Raw genomic sequence first — 23266 nt, 5'->3', positions numbered from 1 at the left:
GTAGGGTCTATATTATCTTTGCTAGGGTTAAAAACCTGACATGGCTCCCTGGATTGGAGTTTTCAGTTTTAATTAACATTTAATTAGGGTGACCAGACGCGTCCCGATTTACCCGGGACAGTCCCGTTTTCAAGCTGCGTGTCCCGGTGTCCCGACAAATATCTTTAAAACACTGATATGTCCCACTTTTCAACATTCACAAAAAAAATAATAGTAGCTGTTTTCAGTGGTTGCATAGACATTTGTTATGTTCTTTTCATGAAAACATGGTCACCTAACCAATCAGAAAACAGGAACAAATTCATTGCGTGTCTGAATTCAATGCTGAGGCTGTTTGTCAATCACTGCCTGTATGCAACCCTGCGGTGCGTGTGTGCGCGTGCACGAACGTTAGAGAATGGGTACGTGCGTGCGCGGTAACGTGCGCATTGATTTTAGGGTCCCAGTTTTAGGCAACAGTGTTTTGCGTCCCGGTTTGAGTGGCTGGAAATATGGTCACCCTACATTTAATACATGTTTTAAGGACCAGAACAAAGACTTTTATGATTGGTAACCACATCATGTCATAATTACTTTAAAGCATTCTTATCAAATAATCGATCTATTGATCGATTGATTAGTCGTTTGATGGTTGATGGTAGGCCTACAGTAGCCACCTAGACTAGACCACTCACTTGCGAGTGTCAGATTAGGATTCATCTTCATTGTCACAAGATCCATCCAGCTTTAAAAAGGTGTTCCCCACGTCCAGGTGAGAGAAGGCGTTGTGAAGGCCATGGGTCCATGCAGCGAGGCAGGCATCATGGAACAAAATGCACTATGCAAAGAGGAACACACCTTCTAGCATCAAATTTCCTCTTCATGTTCTCTGAATAGATATTTGCTCAGCAACACTGTTATGCGTACCTGTTTGGACCAGCCATTAGGTGCTTCTCTCTCTGCTGCTTATCTATCTATCACAAACACGCAAAACAATAGCAGTGAGCATCAGCAGCCATGAGGTAGGCTATGTCTCATCTTTAGATTAGAAGCAATTCAATGGGCTATTTTATTATTTGTGATTGACATATCTCTGCTGTTGGGAAGAAACCAATTAACTTGTTTTCCCCAGTAAATGTATAAATATCCAGCTCAAGTACTTTTTAATACTTTTCATTGGTTCAATATTTTTTAAAGAAATATTTTAGAAATACCGCCCAACTGGCGAGCTACAGTAACACCACTGGTTTCAGTTTTCAAATAATTGCACTATTGCAGTGGTGTAAAAAGTAGGCTACAGTATTGACTCTGAGATGTAATTGTACTTGAGTAAATATACTCTTTATAAATAAATAAATAAAAAAGTTATTTAATTACTTTCCACCCCTGGTTTTGCTCTTTCTTTTAGGAGTCACAATTTGAAGACCATGCTCATTTTTAAATGTGCTCTCTTAATCACCATTGTGTTCTGCATAGCATATCTCCTACCGGTACATTCACTTGTCAGGTGAATATCCTTTAAAATTACATTTTGTTCAACATATATAGCATAAAACCATATAGGCCTACTAGATTTCTGCACATTCAGTTATGCTTCTGCTGCAATGCTGTCAGTAAAAAAGCATTTGACACTTTTCTATCAGCTATTTTGTGCCATCTGTTCCTATGGATAAATGCCCAATGGACCCTGGAAAACTGGATTTGGGGGACATAGATGACACCCTTGACCTTTGGTAAGCTTCAGTTCTGTTTAGTTTCGGTACACAAGTAGTCTTTTTTAATGTTGGTGATGTAATGCGTTGTGTGTAGATCGGCCATAAAAAAGTAAAAAAAAATATAACTAGAAGCAGTGCTCTTCCGAGCACAGGTCTCCACCAGGTCAGGCATGTAATGTGTTTTACATAAGTCGGCCTCCTGATGGCGCTATAAAAGGCTGATGTAAAAAATGCAGGGAAAAGGTTTTACCTTGGCCTCTAAGGAGTGCGCATACAAAGTTTGACACTAATCGGTGGAGTTATAGGTGAAAACATGAATCGGCCTGTTATAGCGCCACCATGAGGCTGATTTGATTTTTCTTAAGTGGCATTTATTCCTCTGCCTATTGGGAATGTGCATGCACAATTTCACCAAAATCGCACACTGCGTTCAGGATTTCAGGCATTTTATTCAAAACTGACCAATCCTGCAAACTTTGAAAGCCAGTTTTAGCCAATCAGGATGGAATATGGAAAATCTGACACATCCATGTCGATCACATGACTGTAGAGATACTGTCTACTGATTTACGTGATTTTTGGACAAAATCTGTAGGAGTACTGGCAAAAGTTAGTTTTGCAAAAGTCGGCCTCCTGGTGGCGCTAGAACAGGCCCATGTGAAATATTTGGGGCAGAGGTTCTGAATTGGTGTCGAGGGAGTGTGTGTGCACAGTTTGGCAGCGACCGGGCCAACGGCACCGGAGATTAGCTGGTAACGGACAAACGGACGGACGGACGGAGGGACGGACGGACGGACGGACGGACGGACGGACGCACGCACGGACGGACGGACGGAGGGGAAAACATACTCTCCCTCAGCCTTCGGCTGGTGGAGACAATAATTAAAAAGCTTGAGAGCTTATTTCCATTGCAGTCATTTGAATGCATATACATTTGCAAAACAGAGTGCCATTGTGCCATGTTTTTGCATTTTTTCGTAGTTTCCTCTTATGTTTTGACAGGGGAGGGGGGGGGGGTAGCAGCAGAGACATAGGGAAAAATAAAACATTCATACAATTTCAATGTGCTAAAAAATTGAAATAGCAAAGCAACAACAAAATACGTAAACTCTGCTTATTCCTTGCAATTGTCCATAGACAGTTTCAAGTTCCCTCACTTTAAATACTGTATGTGTATGTTAACGTTGTTTTGGAATAGATGCCTTACCCCTTATCCCTAAACTTCTTTGCCTTTTTTTTTTTTACTATTTTGAAAAACATCTGTCAAACATTAGCCAATCTACTGTATGTACATCAACACGTTGTGAGCTTGTAGATCAGATATTTGAAATATAAAATAGTAAAAAATGGCAAAAGAGTTCAGGGATAAGGGGTATAATGCCGTTGGTACAACGTAAGTTCAGGAGGAATAAGACCACACCGGAGAACTATCTCCCCACTATGTTATTGCCTCCAATCAGGCTGACTTCTACTCCTCCCAAGCTCACCTGCTTGTGATCCCATTGATAACAACTCCTCCCCTATCTCCTCCCCCAAACCAACCAAGGGTTGTATTTATACACGACCACCTCCACCTACTACCCTCTGATCCGTTTCTCGCATGGACACACACAAGCTCAGGCCACACACAAGCTCAGGCTCACCACGCGTCCCTGGGTCAACCGAACCGATTAAATAATATTAACTACAAACGTAGTCCTACAATTCCTCCTCCTACAACCCACAACAGATGCCAGCTCGTACTCCAGCGATGCCATCACTTCTATCCAGCACCAGCAAGCGAGATCAAACACCAACCTTACAGTCTGTCTTCATTCCGTGGCCACTAACTTAACATGTTTCGCCAGCGGCCCGGTTCCACACGCCGTCTCGAGGCAGTCCCGGTTCGGCACATCACAACACCACCCCAGTCCTATCCTCACACAACCAGTCAGTCCAGTCCCGACCGCCACGGTGTTCAAGACACCTCCGCGGCTAGCGAAATAGCCTATTTCTCCCACGCCACCATTCAAAGCCGGCTCGCTCCACGGGACTCCGCTACAACTCACAGCGATGACGTCACTCCCAGATCCAGAGTTGCTCAGCCGTGCCCATGATTTCCCGTCCAACACTCAAAGCTAAGTATCTTTTCACACACCCGACTCCTATACCCACAGCACATCCTCACCTACTCATTCGTCAACCTCCACCATTCTACATTGATTCACTGAATACTATCAGTCCCAACAACAACACAGGCTAGAGCAATGGTATTTTACAATGATCATTTCCATTGCAGCCCTACATTCACTGTAATCCAACAAGCTCTGAATCACATTCAGCCATGCATCTATCTGTCCATAGTCACCACTCCTCCCCCCATCGTCCTCACCAGCTCACCATCTCGTTCTATATCTAATAAACGGTGTCTAAAGGCTAACAGCGTATGATCCTAAACAGCCTATCTAATCATCCATACATCCACCCATCCCTTCGGGTTACTAACCACTTCCCACACTATTCTCCCATCAGCGTCCCATCGCTCTATTGATTAAAACGTGACATTCTACCTTCACAATGTATGGAACATCATCCATTTGCAAAGCAACCCTCACCTCCCCACATTCTCCACCACCTAATCTTCACGCATTTTACGCACGTGCTCTCTGCCACCTCCATGTGTTAATTGTCTTGCAAACGTAGGTCACAGTTAACTATGAAAACTGTCACACCTTGTCCATACGTATGTCTGTGAGTGAGTAATGCCTCAATGTCTATAGCTGCTAACCCGTTATGACATCTATTGTCGTGACATCTCATCGTGACATTATATTCTGCCTGTGTCCCTCGTATGCCTTTGTATGCTACTAGAGGTTCGCGGCCCTTCGGGCCGCTCACATCTAGAGATCGCGCCTGCTTCACAGGTGCTCACAGCTACAGAAGTAAAAGGGATTTCATTAAATATTTGTTTCAAACTAAGGTTATAGTATTGGGTCACATAGCACACTGTATGTTCTAGTAGTGTTTCCGTAGCCGCTGCACTTGGCTTCAGTGCTGGTTTACAGCTCACGCTTAAGCTGCTACATGACTGCTGTAACATCATGTTCATATCCAGGATTCTCCTTTTCCGTTGTGCTGCTATCTTGGAGGATAAAATGGTCACACTATGGTGCTAGTGGCTTGTTGCCGCCGCTACAGTCGGATACTATTGTCTCCTATAGTTTCAGCTATTGGTAGCTCCACTCAACCTGCGGCTGCGTGCTAGCATAACTGCTAATAATTACAGCTAAGGCTGATGCTTGTAAAAATGCTGCATCATGTTTTCTTTCAGCTCATGCTAAAGCTAATACTTGTTGGTTGCTAACATTCTGTTTATTATTTCAGCTCCAGGCCAGAGTGGCTGCAGGCCCACGGCTACGTCACCAGGTTATCATGGCAGCTTTATGCTAAAGCGGCCACAGGTTCCATTAATCGTGTTTACTTATAGCTTCTTGCTGCAGCTGCTACATGTCTAACTGCTAACATAATTTCTACCCTTTCAGCTCGTGCTGGAGCTGCTGCATAGCTGCTACTACAGCAGGTCGCCATAGCAGCACGGCGCTGCAGCTGCTGAGGTTTTCTGCTAACATATTTATCATTACAGCTCCAGGCCGGAGCTGCGGCATGCCCCCCGCTACGGCATCAGGTCAGCTCGCGGCTTTATGCTAAAGCTGCTACATGTTCCACTAAATCTCGTTTTTCTTCATAGATTCGGGCCACGACCGCTACATGTTGCTGCTAACATAATGTTCGTCCTTTCAGCTTCTTGCTGGAGCCGCTGCATAGCGGCTGCTACAGCTCGTCATGATTGCAGCGTGACATCTCTTCGTCGCATTACATTCTGTCCCTATCCTCGCATGCCCAGGCAGAATTCCACAGTAACCATTGCACCATTTAAGGCAGGCTCAGCATTTATTCCAAACTACACCTACCAACTTTGCATCCATAGCTGGTCTAGGCCTCTAGCCACAGCCAGCGATTGCCTGCCTGGCTTCCAGTGCTAACCATTACAACATCCCCCTCTAGCCATTCCTTCACGCCTGCCTTCAGCCCAGTAACCATAGCCAGCGACTGCCTACTTGGCTTCCAGCGCTAAACCATCACAACTTCCCCCTCTAGCCATTTCAATTACGGCTGCCTTCAGCCCAGGCAGCAGCCATAGCCAGCGACTGCCTACCCGGCTTCCAGTGCTATACCACTACAACATCCCCTCCTAGCCATTACTATCACGGCTGCCTTTAAGCCTAGCAGCCATAGCCTGCGACTGCCTACCTGGCTTCCAGTGCTAAACCATTACAACATCCCCTCCCACCCACAGCTGCCTTCAGTCCAGCAGCGATATAGCCAGTGACAGCCTACTTGGCTTCCAGTGCTAACCACGTTCACAACTGTTCCCTTGTTTGTTTTGTCATGCAATTTCCAGGTACGAAGTTCCACAGCCCATGTCGCATGCCCACCCATACCCACCACCTCCAGGCTCCCTCAAAGCAGCCCATGATGAATACCTCCTCCTCCCTCCGACCAGCACAGCGTGCCTCCTCCAACCGGCACAGCGTGCCTCTTCCAACCGGCACAGCGTGCCTCCTCCAACCGGCACAGCGTGCCTCCTCCTCCCTCCGACCGGCACAGCGTGCCTCCTCCAACCGGCACAGCGTGCCTCCTCCTCCCTCCGACCAGCACAGCGTGCCTCCTCCTCCCTCCGACTGGCACAGCGTGCCTCCTCCTCCCTCCTCCTCCCTCCGACCAGCACAGCGTGCCTCCTCCTCCCTCCGACCGGCACAGCGTGCCTCCTCCGACCGGCACAGCGTGCCTCCTCCAACCGGCACAGCGTGCCTCCTCCCTTCCTTCTGTGCCTCCGTCCCTCCCTCCCTCCCTCCTCCCTTCCTCCTTCTGTGCCTCCTTCCCTCCCTCCCTTCCTCCTTCCGTCCCTCCCTCCCTCCCTCCTCCCTTCCTCCTTCTCAATCTCAACAAATGCAACTCAACGTCCGTCCCCGCTAACCGCCTCCATTTCTAACCTCCATTCCCCCCGTTAACCCACGCCGGTTAATTCCATTATTCATTCCATTATTCTTCTCTATTCCCCACTTCAGCCTCCACCATACCAAATGCATTTCCATGTCAACCCGATGCCGGGTTCAAACACACTTCGCCTCCAGATCTTCCAGGGTACGGACGTGGACCTAGCTGCCTTAACCAAACCCTCTGCTTTTTCCCACCAGGCCAGGAACGTAGACTGCGGAGGGGTGTCCATCACCCTCCGCGACCTCAACTCCTCCACTAACCCCACCATTCTCTCCCCCACAGAGTTCGTCCTGGCCTTCTCCATCTACCGGAATGTTTTGTCCGATTTTTCTTAGACGGCCTCAACCACGGCTTCTCCCCCTCGAATGCATATGCTGTATGTCTATGTCCCCGCTAACCGCCTCTATTCATTCCAGGTCCAGTATTCATTCCAGTGTATTCATTCCAGTGTATTCGTTCCAGGTCCAGTATTCATTCCAGTGTATTCATTCCAGTGTATTCATTCCAGTGTATTCTTTCCAGGTCCAGGATTCATTCCAGTGTATTCATTCCAGTGTATTCATTCCAGTGTATTCACTCCAGGTCCAGTATTCATTCCAGTGTATTCATTCCAGTGTATTCATTCCAGTGTATTCATTCCAGGTCCAGTATTCATTCCAGTGTATTCATTCCAGCGTATTCATTCCAGGTCCAGTATTCATTCCAGTGTATTCATTCCAGAGTATTCATTCCAGGTCCGGTATTCATTCCAGGTCCAGTATCCATTCCAGTATTCACTGCTACGATTACCCATTCCTCCTGTCCACCCGTGCCATCCGAGATCCACCAGATCTCGTCGCGGCTTCTTTGGGCCCTCGTACTGTCCAGCCGCTCCGTCCTCATCTACTCAGACAATCAAACCACTGTAGATATCATTAACAAAGGCCATTCCTCCTCACTCCCCATCATGTCCCTCCTCAGACGGCTCACCCGGATCAGTCACCCACAACTTCATTATCCGCGCTGCCCATATTCCCGGTCACCTTAATACCATTGCTGACTCACTTTCTCGTTTTCTCTTCCAGAAATTCAGGCTACTGGCTCCAGACGCGGACATCCACCCCACTCCGGTACCTCCGTTTTCTCACATGACCTTCCCATAGACCACCCTCTCTGCCACCTCATACACCACGCCCAACAAACCATTCTCCTGTCACTCGCGCCGTCCACCCTGTTCTCCTACTGGACCGCCTGGAGAAATTTCCAATCATTTCACTCCGCCTATGCGCTACATTCCCGTCCCTAGACCTAGCCACACTCGCCTCCCTCATCAGCCACCGCCACACTTCCCGGTCCATGCCCTCGTCCACTATCCGTGCGCACCTCGCCGGTATTAACTTCGTATCGAAACTCCTCACCGGCGCTCCTCGCCCCTTCCATTCACATCCCCACGTCTCTTTGCTTCTTAAAGGCATTAGACGGTATGAGCCACGTCATCCTCCTAGCCGCCAACCCCTCACCTCACCACTCGCCGATTGTATCTCGGTACTCCGTTCCGGCTACGCCAACCCATCCACCGACTCCACACTCGAATCAGTATTCCTCCTGGCCTTACGGGTTCCTCAGGTGTTCGGAGTTCACCGCGTCCAATACCAGATTCAATCCGGCTCACCACCCCTGCCTCGCCGACCTGACAATTCTAGACCCTTCCACCCTAATCTACACGCTCAGGCACAGTAAAACAGACCAATACGGAGCTTCGACTCCCATTTACCTTTTAAGCTAAATTCACCCCTCAGTCCCTTTGAGCCACTCGTGCGCCACCTCCATACCCTCCGGTCCCAAAACACTTCACCTTCCGATCCACTATTCATTTCTGAACCGGCACCGTTATCACTCAGACCTGGTTCCATCGCCACCTCCGCCGTCACTCCAGTATTCACTTAAGTATTCACTCCAGTATTCACTCCAGTATTCACTCCAATATTCACTGCTACGATTACCCTAACCCATTCCTGTCCAGCCGCTCCTTCCTCATACACCCGTACAACCAATTGTCACCCCATCTACACTCCATATCGTTCACACCGATCGAACTAAACTAACCTTCCCTTACTCTCCCGGGTTGTTCCCAGGAAAAGACCTCAAGGGCGCTTGCCTCTAACTAACGCATGGATCAACATTCCATCTGACTTAACTTGCAACTAATTTACACCAACAATGCTATCCCTCCGAATTTCTAGCACGGCCCAACTACCTGTCCACTTCTCTCCCTGTCCTGACTCTCTCCACAGATGTTCTCTCCACACCTCCCACCATCCCATAATCGAATGCTTCGATCCTCTACCTGCGGAGTCCGCCTACATCCGTTCCAGTGGTCCAACCCTGCCCATGCCATGTGTTCACTTTTTGGGGCCTTAAAGCGTAAACTCTGCGCCACTCCAGATCCATGGACCTCGGCGCCACTCCAGATCCATCGACCTCGGCGCCACTCCAGATCCAAGGACCCCAAAGCCAAACACCCAGGGTCCATCGCCCCCTGGAACCACTAACCGCCACCTGCTTGCACCCAGACCAACAAGCACCCATACCTATTCAGCCTCCATTCATACACACTGTATCCATTCAATAAATACAACCCAACTGATATTGTTTGATGGTGTGGTCTTTACTAGTGAAATGCCGTTGGTACAACGTAAGTTCAGGAGGAATAAGACCACACCGGAGAACTATCTCCCCACTATGTTATTGCCTCCAATCAGGCTGACTTCTACTCCTCCCAAGCTCACCTGCTTGTGATCCCATTGATAACAACTCCTCCCCTATCTCCTCCCCCAAACCAACCAAGGGTTGTATTTATACACGACCACCTCCACCTACTACCCTCTGATCCGTTTCTCGCATCCCTCCACCACCCCAATCTCCACACTTTTCTCATGCGCTCCACTAACATTTCCTCATCCTTTCCTTCAGGTTCCAGATGGGGCCTTAAAGCGTAAACTCTGCGCCACTCCAGATCCATGGACCTCGGCGCCACTCCAGATCCATCGACCTCGGCGCCACTCCAGATCCAAGGACCCCAAAGCCAAACGCCCAGGGTCCATCGCCCCCTGGAACCACTAACCGCCACCTGCTTGCACCCAGACCAACAAGCACCCATACCTATTCAGCCTCCATTCATACACACTGTATCCATTCAATAAATACAACCCAACTGATATTGTTTGATGGTGTGGTCTTTACTAGTGAAAGGCATGGATGTTCTACAGCAACCAACAACAATAACCCCTCTCCAATATTCTGTCTGTCTGTCTGCGCGCGCGCGCGCGCGCGTGCGTGTGTGTGTGTTTGTGTGTATTCATATCCGGGACAGAACAGGGAACTGACATTGCAGCTTTAATGTGTATATAATTAATGTCATTTATAATCCTCCTAATACTTTTATACCAGTAAGACGCCTAAGGGCGAAATGCGACCGACGAGGTCATGCCATGTCTTGGCCATCTTTCCAAAGGGATTTGGTTCCCCTGGCATCACAGGGATCTCCATATATGGCAATAAAAGGGATTTGGTTCCCCTGACATCACAGTGATTATATGTTGGCATTCACAGATATGGGCTTAATATTGATGACAACATGGATCTCCATGTATGGTCATAAAAGGGATTTGGTTCCCCTGGCATCACAGGGATCTCCATATCTCCATATATGGGCATACAAGGGATTTGGTTCCCCTGGTATCACAGTGATGTCAGAGCGTGATGTCAGAGCATGAGAGTCAATCAACAAAAAAGACAAGCATTACCCAGACAGACAGACAAACAGACAGACAGACAGACAGACAGACAGACTGTCCCTATATATGGAGAACCCTGTGATGCCAGGGGAACAAATCCCTTTTATGCCCATATATGGAGATATGGAGATCCCTGGGATGACAGAGGAAGCAAATCCCTTTATGCCCATATATGGATATTCCTGATATCCACATCACTGTGACTCTGTCCCATTTATGCCCATATATCGACATTTACAATAAATGTCTCCAACACAGGTCCAGAACTGATGTCCAGACATGTACATACTGGGGAGCTCCTGTCATCTGGGAGGGAATGTTCAACCCAGATTATTATGACAAGATGCACAAGAGGAGTAATTCCACGGTGGCACTCACCGTCTTTGCTGTGGGCAGGTTTGTTAACCCATTAAGACCTGAGGCCCATTCTACAAATGTCAAAATGATATGTATTTGGCCCCCGATCACTGTCTGGCCCCCGATCACTCATTAAAAATGTTCGCTTTATATATTCAAAGATTTGCACAATTTCACACAAATAGCAGATCTTCTAGCTCATAGCACTCTGTGCCGTACGTGCTATGAGCTTGTATATCTGTTATTTTTGAATAGCTAAAGTATAAGATAATGGTTAAAGTGGTTACAATCTAAAGTGACAGAGATGCTTTGCTTTCCATATCTAAATCTGTTAAACATTTGGAGGCAAAATAAGAAGAAAAAGATTGAGAAAAGCTCAAGGGTCAAGGTCACAATCAAGATGTGTGAATGATCATTTAGATTATTATATTTTGGGTAGGAAAATGTCAAAGGTTAATGATCACAATGAGATAGGATGGGTGAACTTTAATGAAACATTGCAAATAATCAGTAGGCTGCACCAAAGAGATTATAAGATTTGGGTTGAAAAGGGCCCACAGTCAAGGTAGCAATTAATAGATGTAAAGCCTATAAGAGATATTGATGCAGGCATGGTTTAAACTCCTAGGTGCATCTGTTTACGGTGATTTATTTGCTTATCTGTAAAGCTTTTGTAACTCTGTTTCCACAATATCCGTGTTGTGGAATAAATATCTGAATTAATTTTTGTCTCCATTTCCTTCCAAGGTATCTGGAAGCCTATCTTGGGCCATTCCTTAACTCTGCAGAACATCATTTCATGATCGGCTTACCGGTAACATATTATGTATTTACGGATACACCTGAGAAGGTACCAGACATCAAGCTTGCTCCGGAGCGAAACCTGCAGATTATCAAGGTGGACAAGCACTCTCGGTGGCAGGACATTTCCATGATGCGCATGAAGACAATATCAGATATCATTGAGTCGGACATTCGTTACCATTGTACCCACATCTTCTGCTTTGATGTGGACCAGGTGTTTGCAGGAAGGTTTGGCACAGAGGCATTGGGGGACTCTGTGGCTGTACTCCATGTTGGGTACTACCGCGCTCAAAAGAGCGGGTGGACCTATGGCCGTAACCCCAGGTCCAGGGCCTACATGGAAATTGGAGATGGAGATTTCTATTACCATGCTGCCGTGTTTGGGGGATCGTGGCAGAACGTGAAGTCCATCACTGATGCCTGCTACCAGGGCATCGTGGAAGACAAAAAGAACAATGTGGAAGCTCTGTGGCACGACGAGAGCCATCTCAACAAGTACCTGTGGTTGCACAAACCCAGCAAGGTGCTCTCTCCTGAGTACTGCTGGGCCCCTGGGTTTTCACCCCAGAGTGATGCACGTGTCACCCGCCTTCTCTGGGCGGAGAAACATCATGACAAACTCCGAACGTGAGAGGGACTGCATTGTACAGCTACTACTACCAACGCACAACGCATGATCTTCAAATACTTGTGTGGATTGAAACAAAATCTTTAACAAAGGCATTGCTTGACCTCATGACTGTCATAGATTTCTTTTAAGGATTCTGACATTGTGTATCTAGTCTTTTTCTATACTTTTGGAGCTATCCCAGTGGTAGAAAGTAACAAAACATTGCATGAATGTGATGAGTCACTTCCCCCAAATAATTAATTAATTTGTAATTACAGATAGGGTAAGTGATTTTCTTTGATTAAATGATGGTAATTGTTAAATTGCTCTATTCTGATAGTACCCATTGCTATAGATAGAGAGAGGGTTTGTTCAGTAACAGGAGTCTCCATGTCTCCAGCTTTTTATTAAACAGAAAATGTATTTTCAGGTTGTGATATATGTTATCCAATCAGGATAGAGAACACCATCAGGATACAGATTAAACGTAGAATTGTAAGTGACACAAATACATTACCAGATAAAATTGGAACTGGAACACTATACCAAAAAATATCACTTACCCTACCTTCAAAGGCACTTGGCTCATGCACTTCACAAAAGTTCCACAGGCAGGTGCTTAACTGATGACAATGTAACAGGTGTTCCAAGCTGGGCAACAGGAGCCAAGCCAATGCTCACATGCGACGGCGACACAGACACTGACAGAGATACAAAGACAAACACAAAGCACTGTCTGGGACCAAGGCCATTTTTACTTGAGCTTGCACAAAAACTAATTTCACCCACTGTTTACACCTGTCCTGTAAACCTGTGATGTGACGATAAAAACGATTTTCATTGTGGAGAGTGGAGACCCATGCAGTTTCACCAGAAACTGCACATTTCTAGTTTGTACTTGACAAGCATCAAATTAAACATGATTTATTTGTACTTGTTGATACTAGCTTGGACTTGGAGTGAACTGGCTTTCAGTTATCTAAGAGGGTGCCATGTTTTTATTGTGTTAGATCACAGACCAAATTGCACTTTGTGTATGTGTTGGACAAATAAATTGAGATGGACATACTTATTAGCTTTAAAATATTTTATTTCAATGTCAATGTTACTGAACCTTTGTTTTAGATTCAGACTTCGATATATCCTTTTAGATAATAAAATTCAAATAATTTACCATTCATAAAGTTATTGAAATAGTATGTAGCACAGGGTCTCTTTACACAAGTGTTTCCCTTCTATCATACAATCTATGTCCCTCTTTAACTAGGGAGGGAACCGTTGCTGCAGGTTAACACAGATTTAGTGATTGCAGGTCAATTAGGCAGTCGATCAACATTCCCTCCCCACTATTTGTGCAACCTTTTTTGTGTTGAGGTGTGCTCTTGTAGCCATCTTTCCTGAGAGGTTGGGTACAGTACCATGGGCCTTCTTTCTCGTACTCTGCAAACTGTAGAAACAGTGCCCAGGTAAAAAAAAAGAATATACTAAAAGCATACTTTAGTTGAATGTTTTAAAGTATATCTTTAGTATGGCTGTACTTTTGTATTATACTAAAAGTGTACTAAATTGTACTTAACCCTTTTTGTGCCTATCCCGAACAAGTTCGGCTTTATTTCAATCCAATACAATGTTTTTTTTGCTATTTTACTTACCCTGAGCTGCTTGTAGAGATGTGGGTGGTCCTGGGTCGTCCTACGCTTTCCAACGAGTGATGCTAGATGGTCCGACGCAGACAATTGGACTCGAGTCATGATGACTCGACTTGACTCGGACCCGAGTCATATTTTTGACGACTTGCGACTTGATCGGACATAAGGACAAAAACTTGAGACTCGACTTGACTTGGAAGACAATGACTCCCGACTCGACTCGACTTGAGACACGCTGACTCGGACGACTTGCCGCTACGCCACTCACCAAAGCAGTCGTGAACGCCACGCTAGGTTCACACTTTTATTGATTGATTGATTTGATTGATTGGAGACAGGCATGTAAGCGAGAGCACAAGCACGGAAGCAGCCAAACACTCTGGGCACCAGACTGGGCACCAGACACACACAGCACGAATTGCTACTGCTGCCCCGAGACTGATGCAGCCAGTTGTGTTGGTGATATACTGTCGGTCGATCATGTTTTGAACATTAATAAGACAACAATGTCACTCACCACTGTCACGAACGTTGATCTGTGACTGCATACATAATATCCATTCATGGTAGCAAGCCTCCGTCTTCCAACACTTTCTCACTTTACATCCAGTCGTCAGCAGGGTTAAGAACTTCACTAAATAACTCCCACGCAAAAGCTCTATTCCTTTTCATTTAGCCTCCGACAAGTTTTCCACTCCACTGTTATTCTTGGGAGCTTTTCGCATGGCCCGTAATGTTACACAGACAAATGTGACCGACCAGAAATGTGTTGCCAGCCTGTGGTGGTTGCGTAGTCATTCTATAGTTTACGACGGGTAACGAAATTTGGTGTAACTTGGGGTTACTTGCGGTCATGAATGGGACCCCATGCCAGCAAAACAAATGATGCACGTGTCGTGGAGTAGGCAGCTACATTTGTGCCTGATGAGAAATGACTTTAAAATACAGTACTAGTAGTACAAAACAAAGCATGCACGTTAAGATTATTGTGTCTTGTTTGTTTAAATTGTTTTTAACCTGTAGCAGTTTTGTAGTCTATTTTTTTTTCTTTTTTCAGAGGATATACCAGGGGTCTAAATTGACCCTTACAGGTCTGTACTGACAGTGTACAACCAAATCCATTTGGTTGTGAGAGACCTCGGAATTTAAAAGTTTGAGAACCTCTGCCATGATAGAGTATTATGGTCAGAGGGTAGGCTTAGTGTTAGGCTACTGTTTTTTTCCTACTGAATGTTAATTACTTAATAGTTATGGTCACAGAGGTATCATTTACTCAACTTGACAACCTTGTGACTTGACTTGACTTGACAACCTTGTAACTCGACTCGACGCGACTCGACGCGACTTGACATGACAACCTTGTGACTCGACTCGACTTGACTTGACATAACCTTTGACTCGACTCGACTTGACTTGCCCACAACAGAACAACTTGAGACTTGCTTGAGACTTGGACCAAATGACTTGCGACTCGACTTGGACTCGGATCAGAGGGACTTGTACAATTGTCTGGTCCGACGACTAGACCACTCACTTGCGAGTGTCAGATTAGGATTCATCTTCATTGTCACAAGATCCATCCAGCTTTAAAAAGGTGTTCCCCACGTCCAGGTGAGAGAAGGCGTTGTGAAGGCCATGGGTCCATGCAGCGAGGCAGGCATCATGGAACAAAATGCACTATGCAAAGAGGAACACACCTTCTAGCATCACATTTCCTCTTCATGTTCTCTGAATAGATATTTGCTCAGCCATTAGGTGCTTCTCTCTCTGCTGCTTATCTATCTATCACAAACACGCAAAACAATAGCAGTGAGCATCAGCAGCCATGAGGTAGGCTATGTCTCATCTTTAGATTAGAAGCAATTCAATGGGCTATTTTATTATTTGTGATTGACATATCTCTGCTGTTGGGAAGAAACCAATTAACTTGTTTTCCCCAGTAAATGTATAAATATCCAGCTCAAGTACTTTTTAATACTTTTCATTGGTTCAATATTTTTTAAAGAAATATTTTAGAAATACCGCCCAACTGGCGAGCTACAGTAACACCACTGGTTTCAGTTTTCAAATAATTGCACTATTGCAGTGGTGTAAAAAGTAGGCTACAGTATTGACTCTGAGATGTAATTGTACTTGAGTAAATATACTCTTTATAAATAAATAAATAAAAAAGTTATTTAATTACTTTCCACCCCTGGTTTTGCTCTTTCTTTTAGGAGTCACAATTTGAAGACCATGCTCATTTTTAAATGTGCTCTCTTAATCACCATTGTGTTCTGCATAGCATATCTCCTACCGGTACATTCACTTGTCAGGTGAATATCCTTTAAAATTACATTTTGTTCAACATATATAGCATAAAACCATATAGGCCTACTAGATTTCTGCACATTCAGTTATGCTTCTGCTGCAATGCTGTCAGTAAAAAAGCATTTGACACTTTTCTATCAGCTATTTTGTGCCATCTGTTCCTATGGATAAATGCCCAATGGACCCTGGAAAACTGGATTTGGGGGACATAGATGACACCCTTGACCTTTGGTAAGCTTCAGTTCTGTTTAGTTTCGGTCCACAAGTAGTCTTTTTTAATGTTGGTGATGTAATGCGTTGTGTGTAGATCGGCCATAAAAAAGTAAAAAAAATAATAATAATTAAAAAGCTTGAGAGCTTATTTCCATTGCAGTCATTTGAATGCATATACATTTGTAAAACAGAGTGCCATTGTGCCATGTTTTTGCATTTTTTCGTAGTTTCCTCTTATGTTTTGACAGGGGAGAGGGGGGGGGGTAGCAGCAGAGACATAGGGAAAAATAAAACATTCATACAATTTCAATGTGCTAAAAAATTGAAATAGCAAAGCAACAACAAAATACGTAAACTCTGCTTATTCCTTGCAATTGTCCATAGACAGTTTTCAAGTTCCCTCACTTTAAATACTGTATGTGTATGTTAACGTTGTTTTGGAATAGATGCCTTACCCCTTATCCCTAAACTTCTTTGCCTTTTTTTTTTGGAGCTGTGTGAAGCACAGGCTCCCTATACGTGGCCGTGTGGGTCTGTCTGTGTGTCTGTCTGTCTGTCTGTGTGTGTGTCTGTATGTAGCCTGAACTTCCTAAACTTCGGCACGCCACTAGTCCCACAGTTTTGCCACCACACACTCGCACCATATGTCAAATCGACCGGCTTACTCGGGAATCGTGGGCTATTACTTTTCTAAGAGAAAGGTTCTATAGTTTAATTGATATTAATTTATTAGTGAATTAATTTTCCCCATTGACTTATAATGGGAATCGCAAAAACTCACATTCAATTATTTGTCTCTCGCAAACCATAGGGGCTAGAGTTTCAAGACTTGGAGAGGAGGTTCATAATGATTTCAAGGATTAAATAAAAAATAATTGTGTCATTTGGCCGCATGGTGGCGCCATAACACCCCACTTTACGTTTTGGCCTGTAACTCTTGAACCGTAGGTCGCCCATTTGCGCCATGATAGATTTTCCGCCATCTTGAATTTTCTCCAAAACACACTTTTTGCTCCTTTTCCTACATATTTTCTTCAAATGTCACAAAAATCGGTACACATGATCCACACACACACACACACACACACACACACACACACACACACACACACACACACACACACACACACACACACACACACACACACAGCTCCACTTCACACGGGTGTGATTTTTTTACTATTTTGAAAAACATCTGTCAAACATTAGCCAATCTACTGTATGTACATCAACACGTTGTGAGCTTGTAGATCAGATATTTGAAATATAAAATAGTAAAAAATGGCAAAAGAGTTCAGGGATAAGGGGTATAATGCATGGATGTTCTACAGCAACCAACAACAACTAGAAAAATATTGTTCCTTCGAAACAATTGTGGGCTCGCTTCAAGCCAGAAAACAATGGCTATAAAAGTACAAAATGTCAAGATCGCAGGCAGTGCTCTCTTTGACGTTACTGACGTCAAAGATTGGTCCATTTTGTTCCAAAAATGTGTTGTGCAAAAGTTGACCCGCTGGTGGCGCTATAACAGGCCAATGTAAGAAGGGTGGTATCTGTTCCTTGACCTATTGGGAATGTGCTTGCAAGATTTCACGCACATTGCAGGCTGTGTTCATGATTTGAGGTGTTTTTGGCTTTGGCCACTTTATCGCTGCTTGCAGCTATATTCATTATTATTATTTTTTTTGTGTGTGTGCACTTCATAGGCATATTAGATAAAGGTCCTTAGATTGTGTGTAGAATGTTTCATGCAAATTGCAAAAAAAAAATCCTAACGGGTTTAAGTGTTTCACAAACTGCTCAAAATGATATAGCGCCCCCCTTTGGCCAATTGGGGTAAGATTGGTTTTAGTGATATTTGGACTAACACTCTACATCTTTGCCAAATGCCATGAACATGTTACTTTGCATGTATGATTTAGAGGCAGAAGAATAATTTGCATAAAACTGCAATATTCATTGAATTTATTTTAAAAAGCATGTTTCAATTTTAAAGAAATCCGATCTGACAGATCTTTAGATATCGGTCCAAAGTTCACGTAAAAAAAGTTTTGTGCACGTGGAGCGAAAATTCCAGAATAAAAGCGGATTTACGCGTTTTACAAACTGCTCAAAATGGCGGAAAATCGAAGGGCGGAGCTTACTTAACAAAGACACAGATGTCTTCCGCTTGAGTCAAAGCACGCGTGTAAGCAAGTTGCATGTCTTCAAACGAAACGAGGCATGACTTATGCCCGTTTAAAGTTTGAATTTTCAAACGCTTCGTATAGCGCCCCCCTTTGGCCGATTTGAATAAAATTGGTTTCAGTGATACTTTGACTAACCCTCTACATCTTTGCCAAATGCCATGAACGTGTAACTTTGCATGTATGATTTAGAGGCTGAAGAATAATTTGCATAAAACTGCAATATTGATTGAATTATAAAAAAATTATATTTCACTTTAAAAGAAATCCGCCGAGACTAGTTTGACCGTATTGGTCCAAAGTTCCTGTGAAAAAAGTTTTGTGCGCGTCACGCAAAAATCCCAGGAGGAGATAGATTTTGACTGTTTTTCATATAATTCCAAATTTTGGGGGATCTAAAGGTCAGAGGTCAAAAGTCAGAGCGTAAAAGTTGTTCGGCATGAGGAGACACATACGTGTATACAGGTTTCATGGCTGTACTTATAACAGAGCATGAGCTCTACCTGTTCAAAGTTCGCACTTTTGAAGGCTTCCTACAGCGCCCCCCTGTGGCCGATTGGAATAAAATTGGTTTCAGTGATACTTTGACTAACCCTCTACATCTTTGCCAAATGCCATGAACGTGTAACTTTGCATGTATGATTTAGAGGCCGAAGAATAATTTGCATAAAACCGCAATATCGATTGAATTATTAAAAAATTATATTTCACTTTAAAAGAAATCCGCCGAGACTAGTTTGACCGTATTGGTCCAAAGTTCATGTGAAAAAGGTTTTGTGCGCGTTATGCAAAAATCCCAGGAGGAGATAGATTTTTACTGTTTTTCATATAATTCAAAATTCTGGGGGATCTAAAGGTCAGAGGTCAAAAGTTAGAGCGTAAAAGTTGTTCGGCATGAGGAGATGCATACGTGTATACAGGTTTCATGGCTGTACCTCAAACACAGCATGAGCTCTATCTGTTCAAAGTTCGCACTTTCGAAGGCTTCCTACAGCGCCACCATTTGGCCGATTGCTGTAAAAAATAATAGCACACTTCGCCACTGTAAGCTGAACACATTGATGTTTTTATTTTCATTTTCTGTCTAAGTATGTAGGAGTAGAAAGGAACCTAAGTTTTGAGGAGAACTGTTGACTGCTCTGGTAGATAAATAATGACAATATCTAAAGTGTGCTCGCCTTATAGGCGAGCCCACAATAACCCCTCTCCACAAACGCAGCTCAGCTCACACATCTGTCTGTCTGTCTGTCTGTCTGTCTGTCTGTCTGTCTGTCTGTCTGTCTGTCTGTCTGTGTGTGCGCGCACGTGTGTGTGTGTGTGTGTGTGTGTTTGTGTGTATTCATATCCGGGACAGAACAGGGAACTGACATTGCAGCTTTAATGTGTATATAATTAATGTCATTTATAATCCTCCTAATACTTTTATACCAGTAAGACGCCTAAGGGCGAAATAAGACCGACGAGGTCATGCCATGTCTTGGCCATCTGGCCAAAGGGATTTGGTTCCCCTGGCATCACAGGGATCTCCATATATGGCAATAAAAGGGATTTGGTTCCCCTGACATCACAGTGATTATATATTGGCATTCACAGATATGAGCTTAATATTGATGACAACATGGATCTCCATGTATGGTCATAAAAGGGATTTGGTTCCCCTGGCATCACAGGGATCTCCATATCTCCATATATGGGCATACAAGGGATTTGGTTCCCCTGGTATCACAGGGATCTCCATATATGGCAATAAAAGGGATTTGGGTCCCATGACATCACAGTGATGTCAGAGCGTGATGTCAGAACATGAGAGTCAATCAACAAAAAAGACAAGCATTACACAGACAGACAGACAGACAGACAGACAGACAGACAGACAGACAGGCAGACAGACAGACAGACTGTCCCTATATATGGAGATCCCTGTGATCCCAGGGGAACAAATCCCTTTTATGCCCATATATCGACATTTACAATAAATGTCTCCAACACAGGTCCAGAACTGATGTCCAGACATGTACATACTGGGGAGCTCCTGTCATCTGGGAGGGAATGTTCAACCCAGATTATTATGACAAGATGCACAAGAGGAGTAATTCCACGGTGGCACTCACCGTCTTTGCTGTGGGCAGGTTTGTTAACCCATTAAGACCTGAGGCCCATTCTACAAATGTCAAAATGATATGTATTTGGCCCCCGATCACTATGTATAGCCCCCGATCACTCAAAATATTTTGTTCCAGGGACCCCCAGAAACAAAGATGTCATTAAAAATGTTCGCTTTATATATTCAAAGATTTGCACAATTTCACACAAATAGCAGATCTTCTAGCTCATAGCACTCTGTGCCGTACGTGCTATGAGCTTGTATATCTGTTATTTTTGAATAGCTAAAGTATAAGATAATGGTTAAAGTGGTTACAATCTAAAGTGACAGAGATGCTTTGCTTTCCATGTCTAAATCTGTTAAACATTTGGAGGCAAAATAAGAAGAAAAGGATTGAGAAAAGCTCAAGGGTCAAGGTCACAATCAAGATGTGTGAATGATCATTTAGATTATTATATTTTGGTTAGGAAAATGTCAAAGGTTAATGATCACAATGAGATAGGATGGGTGAACTTTAATGAAACATTGTGCAAATAATCAGTAGGCAGCACCAAAGAGATTATAAGATTTGGGTTGAAAAGGGCCCACAGTCAAGGTAACAATTAATAGATGTAAAGCCTATAAGAGATATTGATGCAGGCATGGTTTAAACTCCTAGGTGCATCTGTTTAAGGTGATTTATTTGCTTATCTGTAAAGCTTTTTTAACTCTGTTTTAAAAGGTCCCACAATATCCGTGTTGTGGAAGAAATATCTGAATTATTTTTTGTCTCCATTTCCTTCCAAGGTATCTGGAAGCCTATCTTGGGCCATTCCTTAACACTGCAGAACATCATTTCATGATCGGCTTACCGGTAACATATTATGTATTTACGGATACACCTGAGAAGGTACCAGACATCAAGCTTGCTCCAGAGCGAAACCTGAAGATTATCAAGGTGGACAAGCACTCTCGGTGGCAGGACATCTCCATGATGCGCATGAAGACAATATCAGATATCATTGAGTCGGACATTCGTCACCATTGTACCCACATCTTCTGCTTTGATGTGGACCAGGTGTTTGCAGGAAGGTTTGGCACAGAGGCATTGGGGGACTCTGTGGCTGTACTCCATGTTGGGTACTACCGCGCTCAAAAGAGCGGGTGGACCTATGACCGTAACCCCAGGTCCAGGGCCTACATGGAAATTGGAGATGGAGATTTCTATTACCATGCTGCCGTGTTTGGGGGATCGTGGCAGAACGTGAAGTCCATCACTGATGCCTGCTACCAGGGCATCGTGGAAGACAAAAAGAACAATGTGGAAGCTCTGTGGCACGATGAGAGCCATCTCAACAAGTACCTGTGGTTGCACAAACCCAGCAAGGTGCTCTCTCCTGAGTACTGCTGGGCCCCTGGGGTTTCACCCCAGAGTGATGCACGTGTCACCCGCCTTCTCTGGGCGGAGAAACATTATGACAAACTCCGAACATAAGAGGGACTGCATTGTACAGCTACTACGGTACCTACGCACAAAGCATGATCTTCAAATACGTGTGTGGATTGAAACAAAATCTTTAACAAAGGCATTGCTTGACCTCATGACTGTCATAGATTTCTTTTAAGGATTCTGACATTGTGTATCTACCGGTAGGTCTTTTTCTATACTTTTGGAGCTATCCCAGTGGTAGAAAGTAACACAACATTGCATGAATGTGATGCGTCACTTATCCCAAATAATTAATTAATTTGTAATTACAGATAGGGTAAGTGATTTTCTTTGATTAAATGATGGTAATTGTTAAATAGCTCTATTCTGATAGTACCCATTGCTATAGATAGAGAGAGGGTTTGTTCAGTAACAGGAGTCTCCACGTCTCCAGCTTTTTATTAAACAGAAAATGTATTTTCAGGTTTTGATATAAATTGTATCCAATCAGGATATAGAACACCATCAGGATACAGATTAAACAAGTAGAATTTGTTAGTGACAAATAAATTACCAGATACAATTGGAACTGGAACAATATACCAAAAAATATCACTTACCCTACCTTCAAAGGCACTTGGCTCATGCACTTCCCAAAAGTTCCACAGGCAGGTGCTTAACTGATGACATTGTAACAGGTGTTCCAAGCTGGGCAACAGGAGCCAAGCCAATGCTCACATGCGACGGCGACACAGACACTGACAGAGATACAAAGACAAACACAAAGCACTGTCTGGGACCATGGCCATTTTTACTTGAGCTTGCACAAAAACTAATTTCACCCACTGTTTTACACCTGTCCTGTAAACCTGTGATGTGACGATAAAAATGATTTTCATTGTGGAGAGTGGAGACCCATGCAGTTTCACCAGAAACTGCACATTTCTAGTTTGTACTTGACATGCATCAAATTAAACATTATTTGTTTGTACTTATTGATACTAGCTTGGACTTGGAGTGAACTGGCTTTCAGTTATCTAAGAGGGTGCCATGTTTTTATTGTGTTAAATCACTTGCCAAATTGCACTTTGTGTATGTGTTGGACAAATACATTG

At 44.0% G+C, this 23266-nt stretch overlaps 2 protein-coding genes across 2 annotated transcripts; both read left to right on the top strand.

Annotated features, from left to right (window-relative positions):
- Positions 1–6838: 6838 nt before the first annotated feature.
- LOC308287093 (alpha-1,3-galactosyltransferase 2-like) lies at positions 6839–12302 on the top strand (the record flags this gene model as incomplete). The annotated part of the gene is made up of 6 exons (XM_080728214.1): positions 6839–7048; positions 7799–7843; positions 8185–8258; positions 8340–8444; positions 10769–10906; positions 11615–12302. The coding sequence occupies 6 exons, from the start codon at positions 6839–6841 to the stop codon at positions 12300–12302; spliced, it is 1260 nt and encodes a 419-aa protein (XP_080584340.1).
- A 3453-nt stretch (positions 12303–15755) lies between these two features.
- On the top strand, positions 15756–22217 carry LOC308287092 (N-acetyllactosaminide alpha-1,3-galactosyltransferase-like; the record flags this gene model as incomplete). Its single annotated transcript, XM_080728213.1, has 3 exons — positions 15756–15760; positions 20631–20768; positions 21530–22217. 3 exons carry the CDS (start codon positions 15756–15758, stop codon positions 22215–22217), a joined length of 831 nt encoding a protein of 276 aa, XP_080584339.1.
- Between the last annotated feature and the right edge of the window lie 1049 nt (positions 22218–23266).

This window comes from Nannobrachium achirus, assembly GCF_963921795.1.
Source record: "Nannobrachium achirus genome assembly, chromosome: 6".
NCBI lineage: Eukaryota > Metazoa > Chordata > Actinopteri > Myctophiformes > Myctophidae > Nannobrachium > Nannobrachium achirus.
The sequence above is the reverse complement of the archived record's forward strand: the minus strand, read 5'-3'. Positions and strand labels throughout refer to the sequence as shown.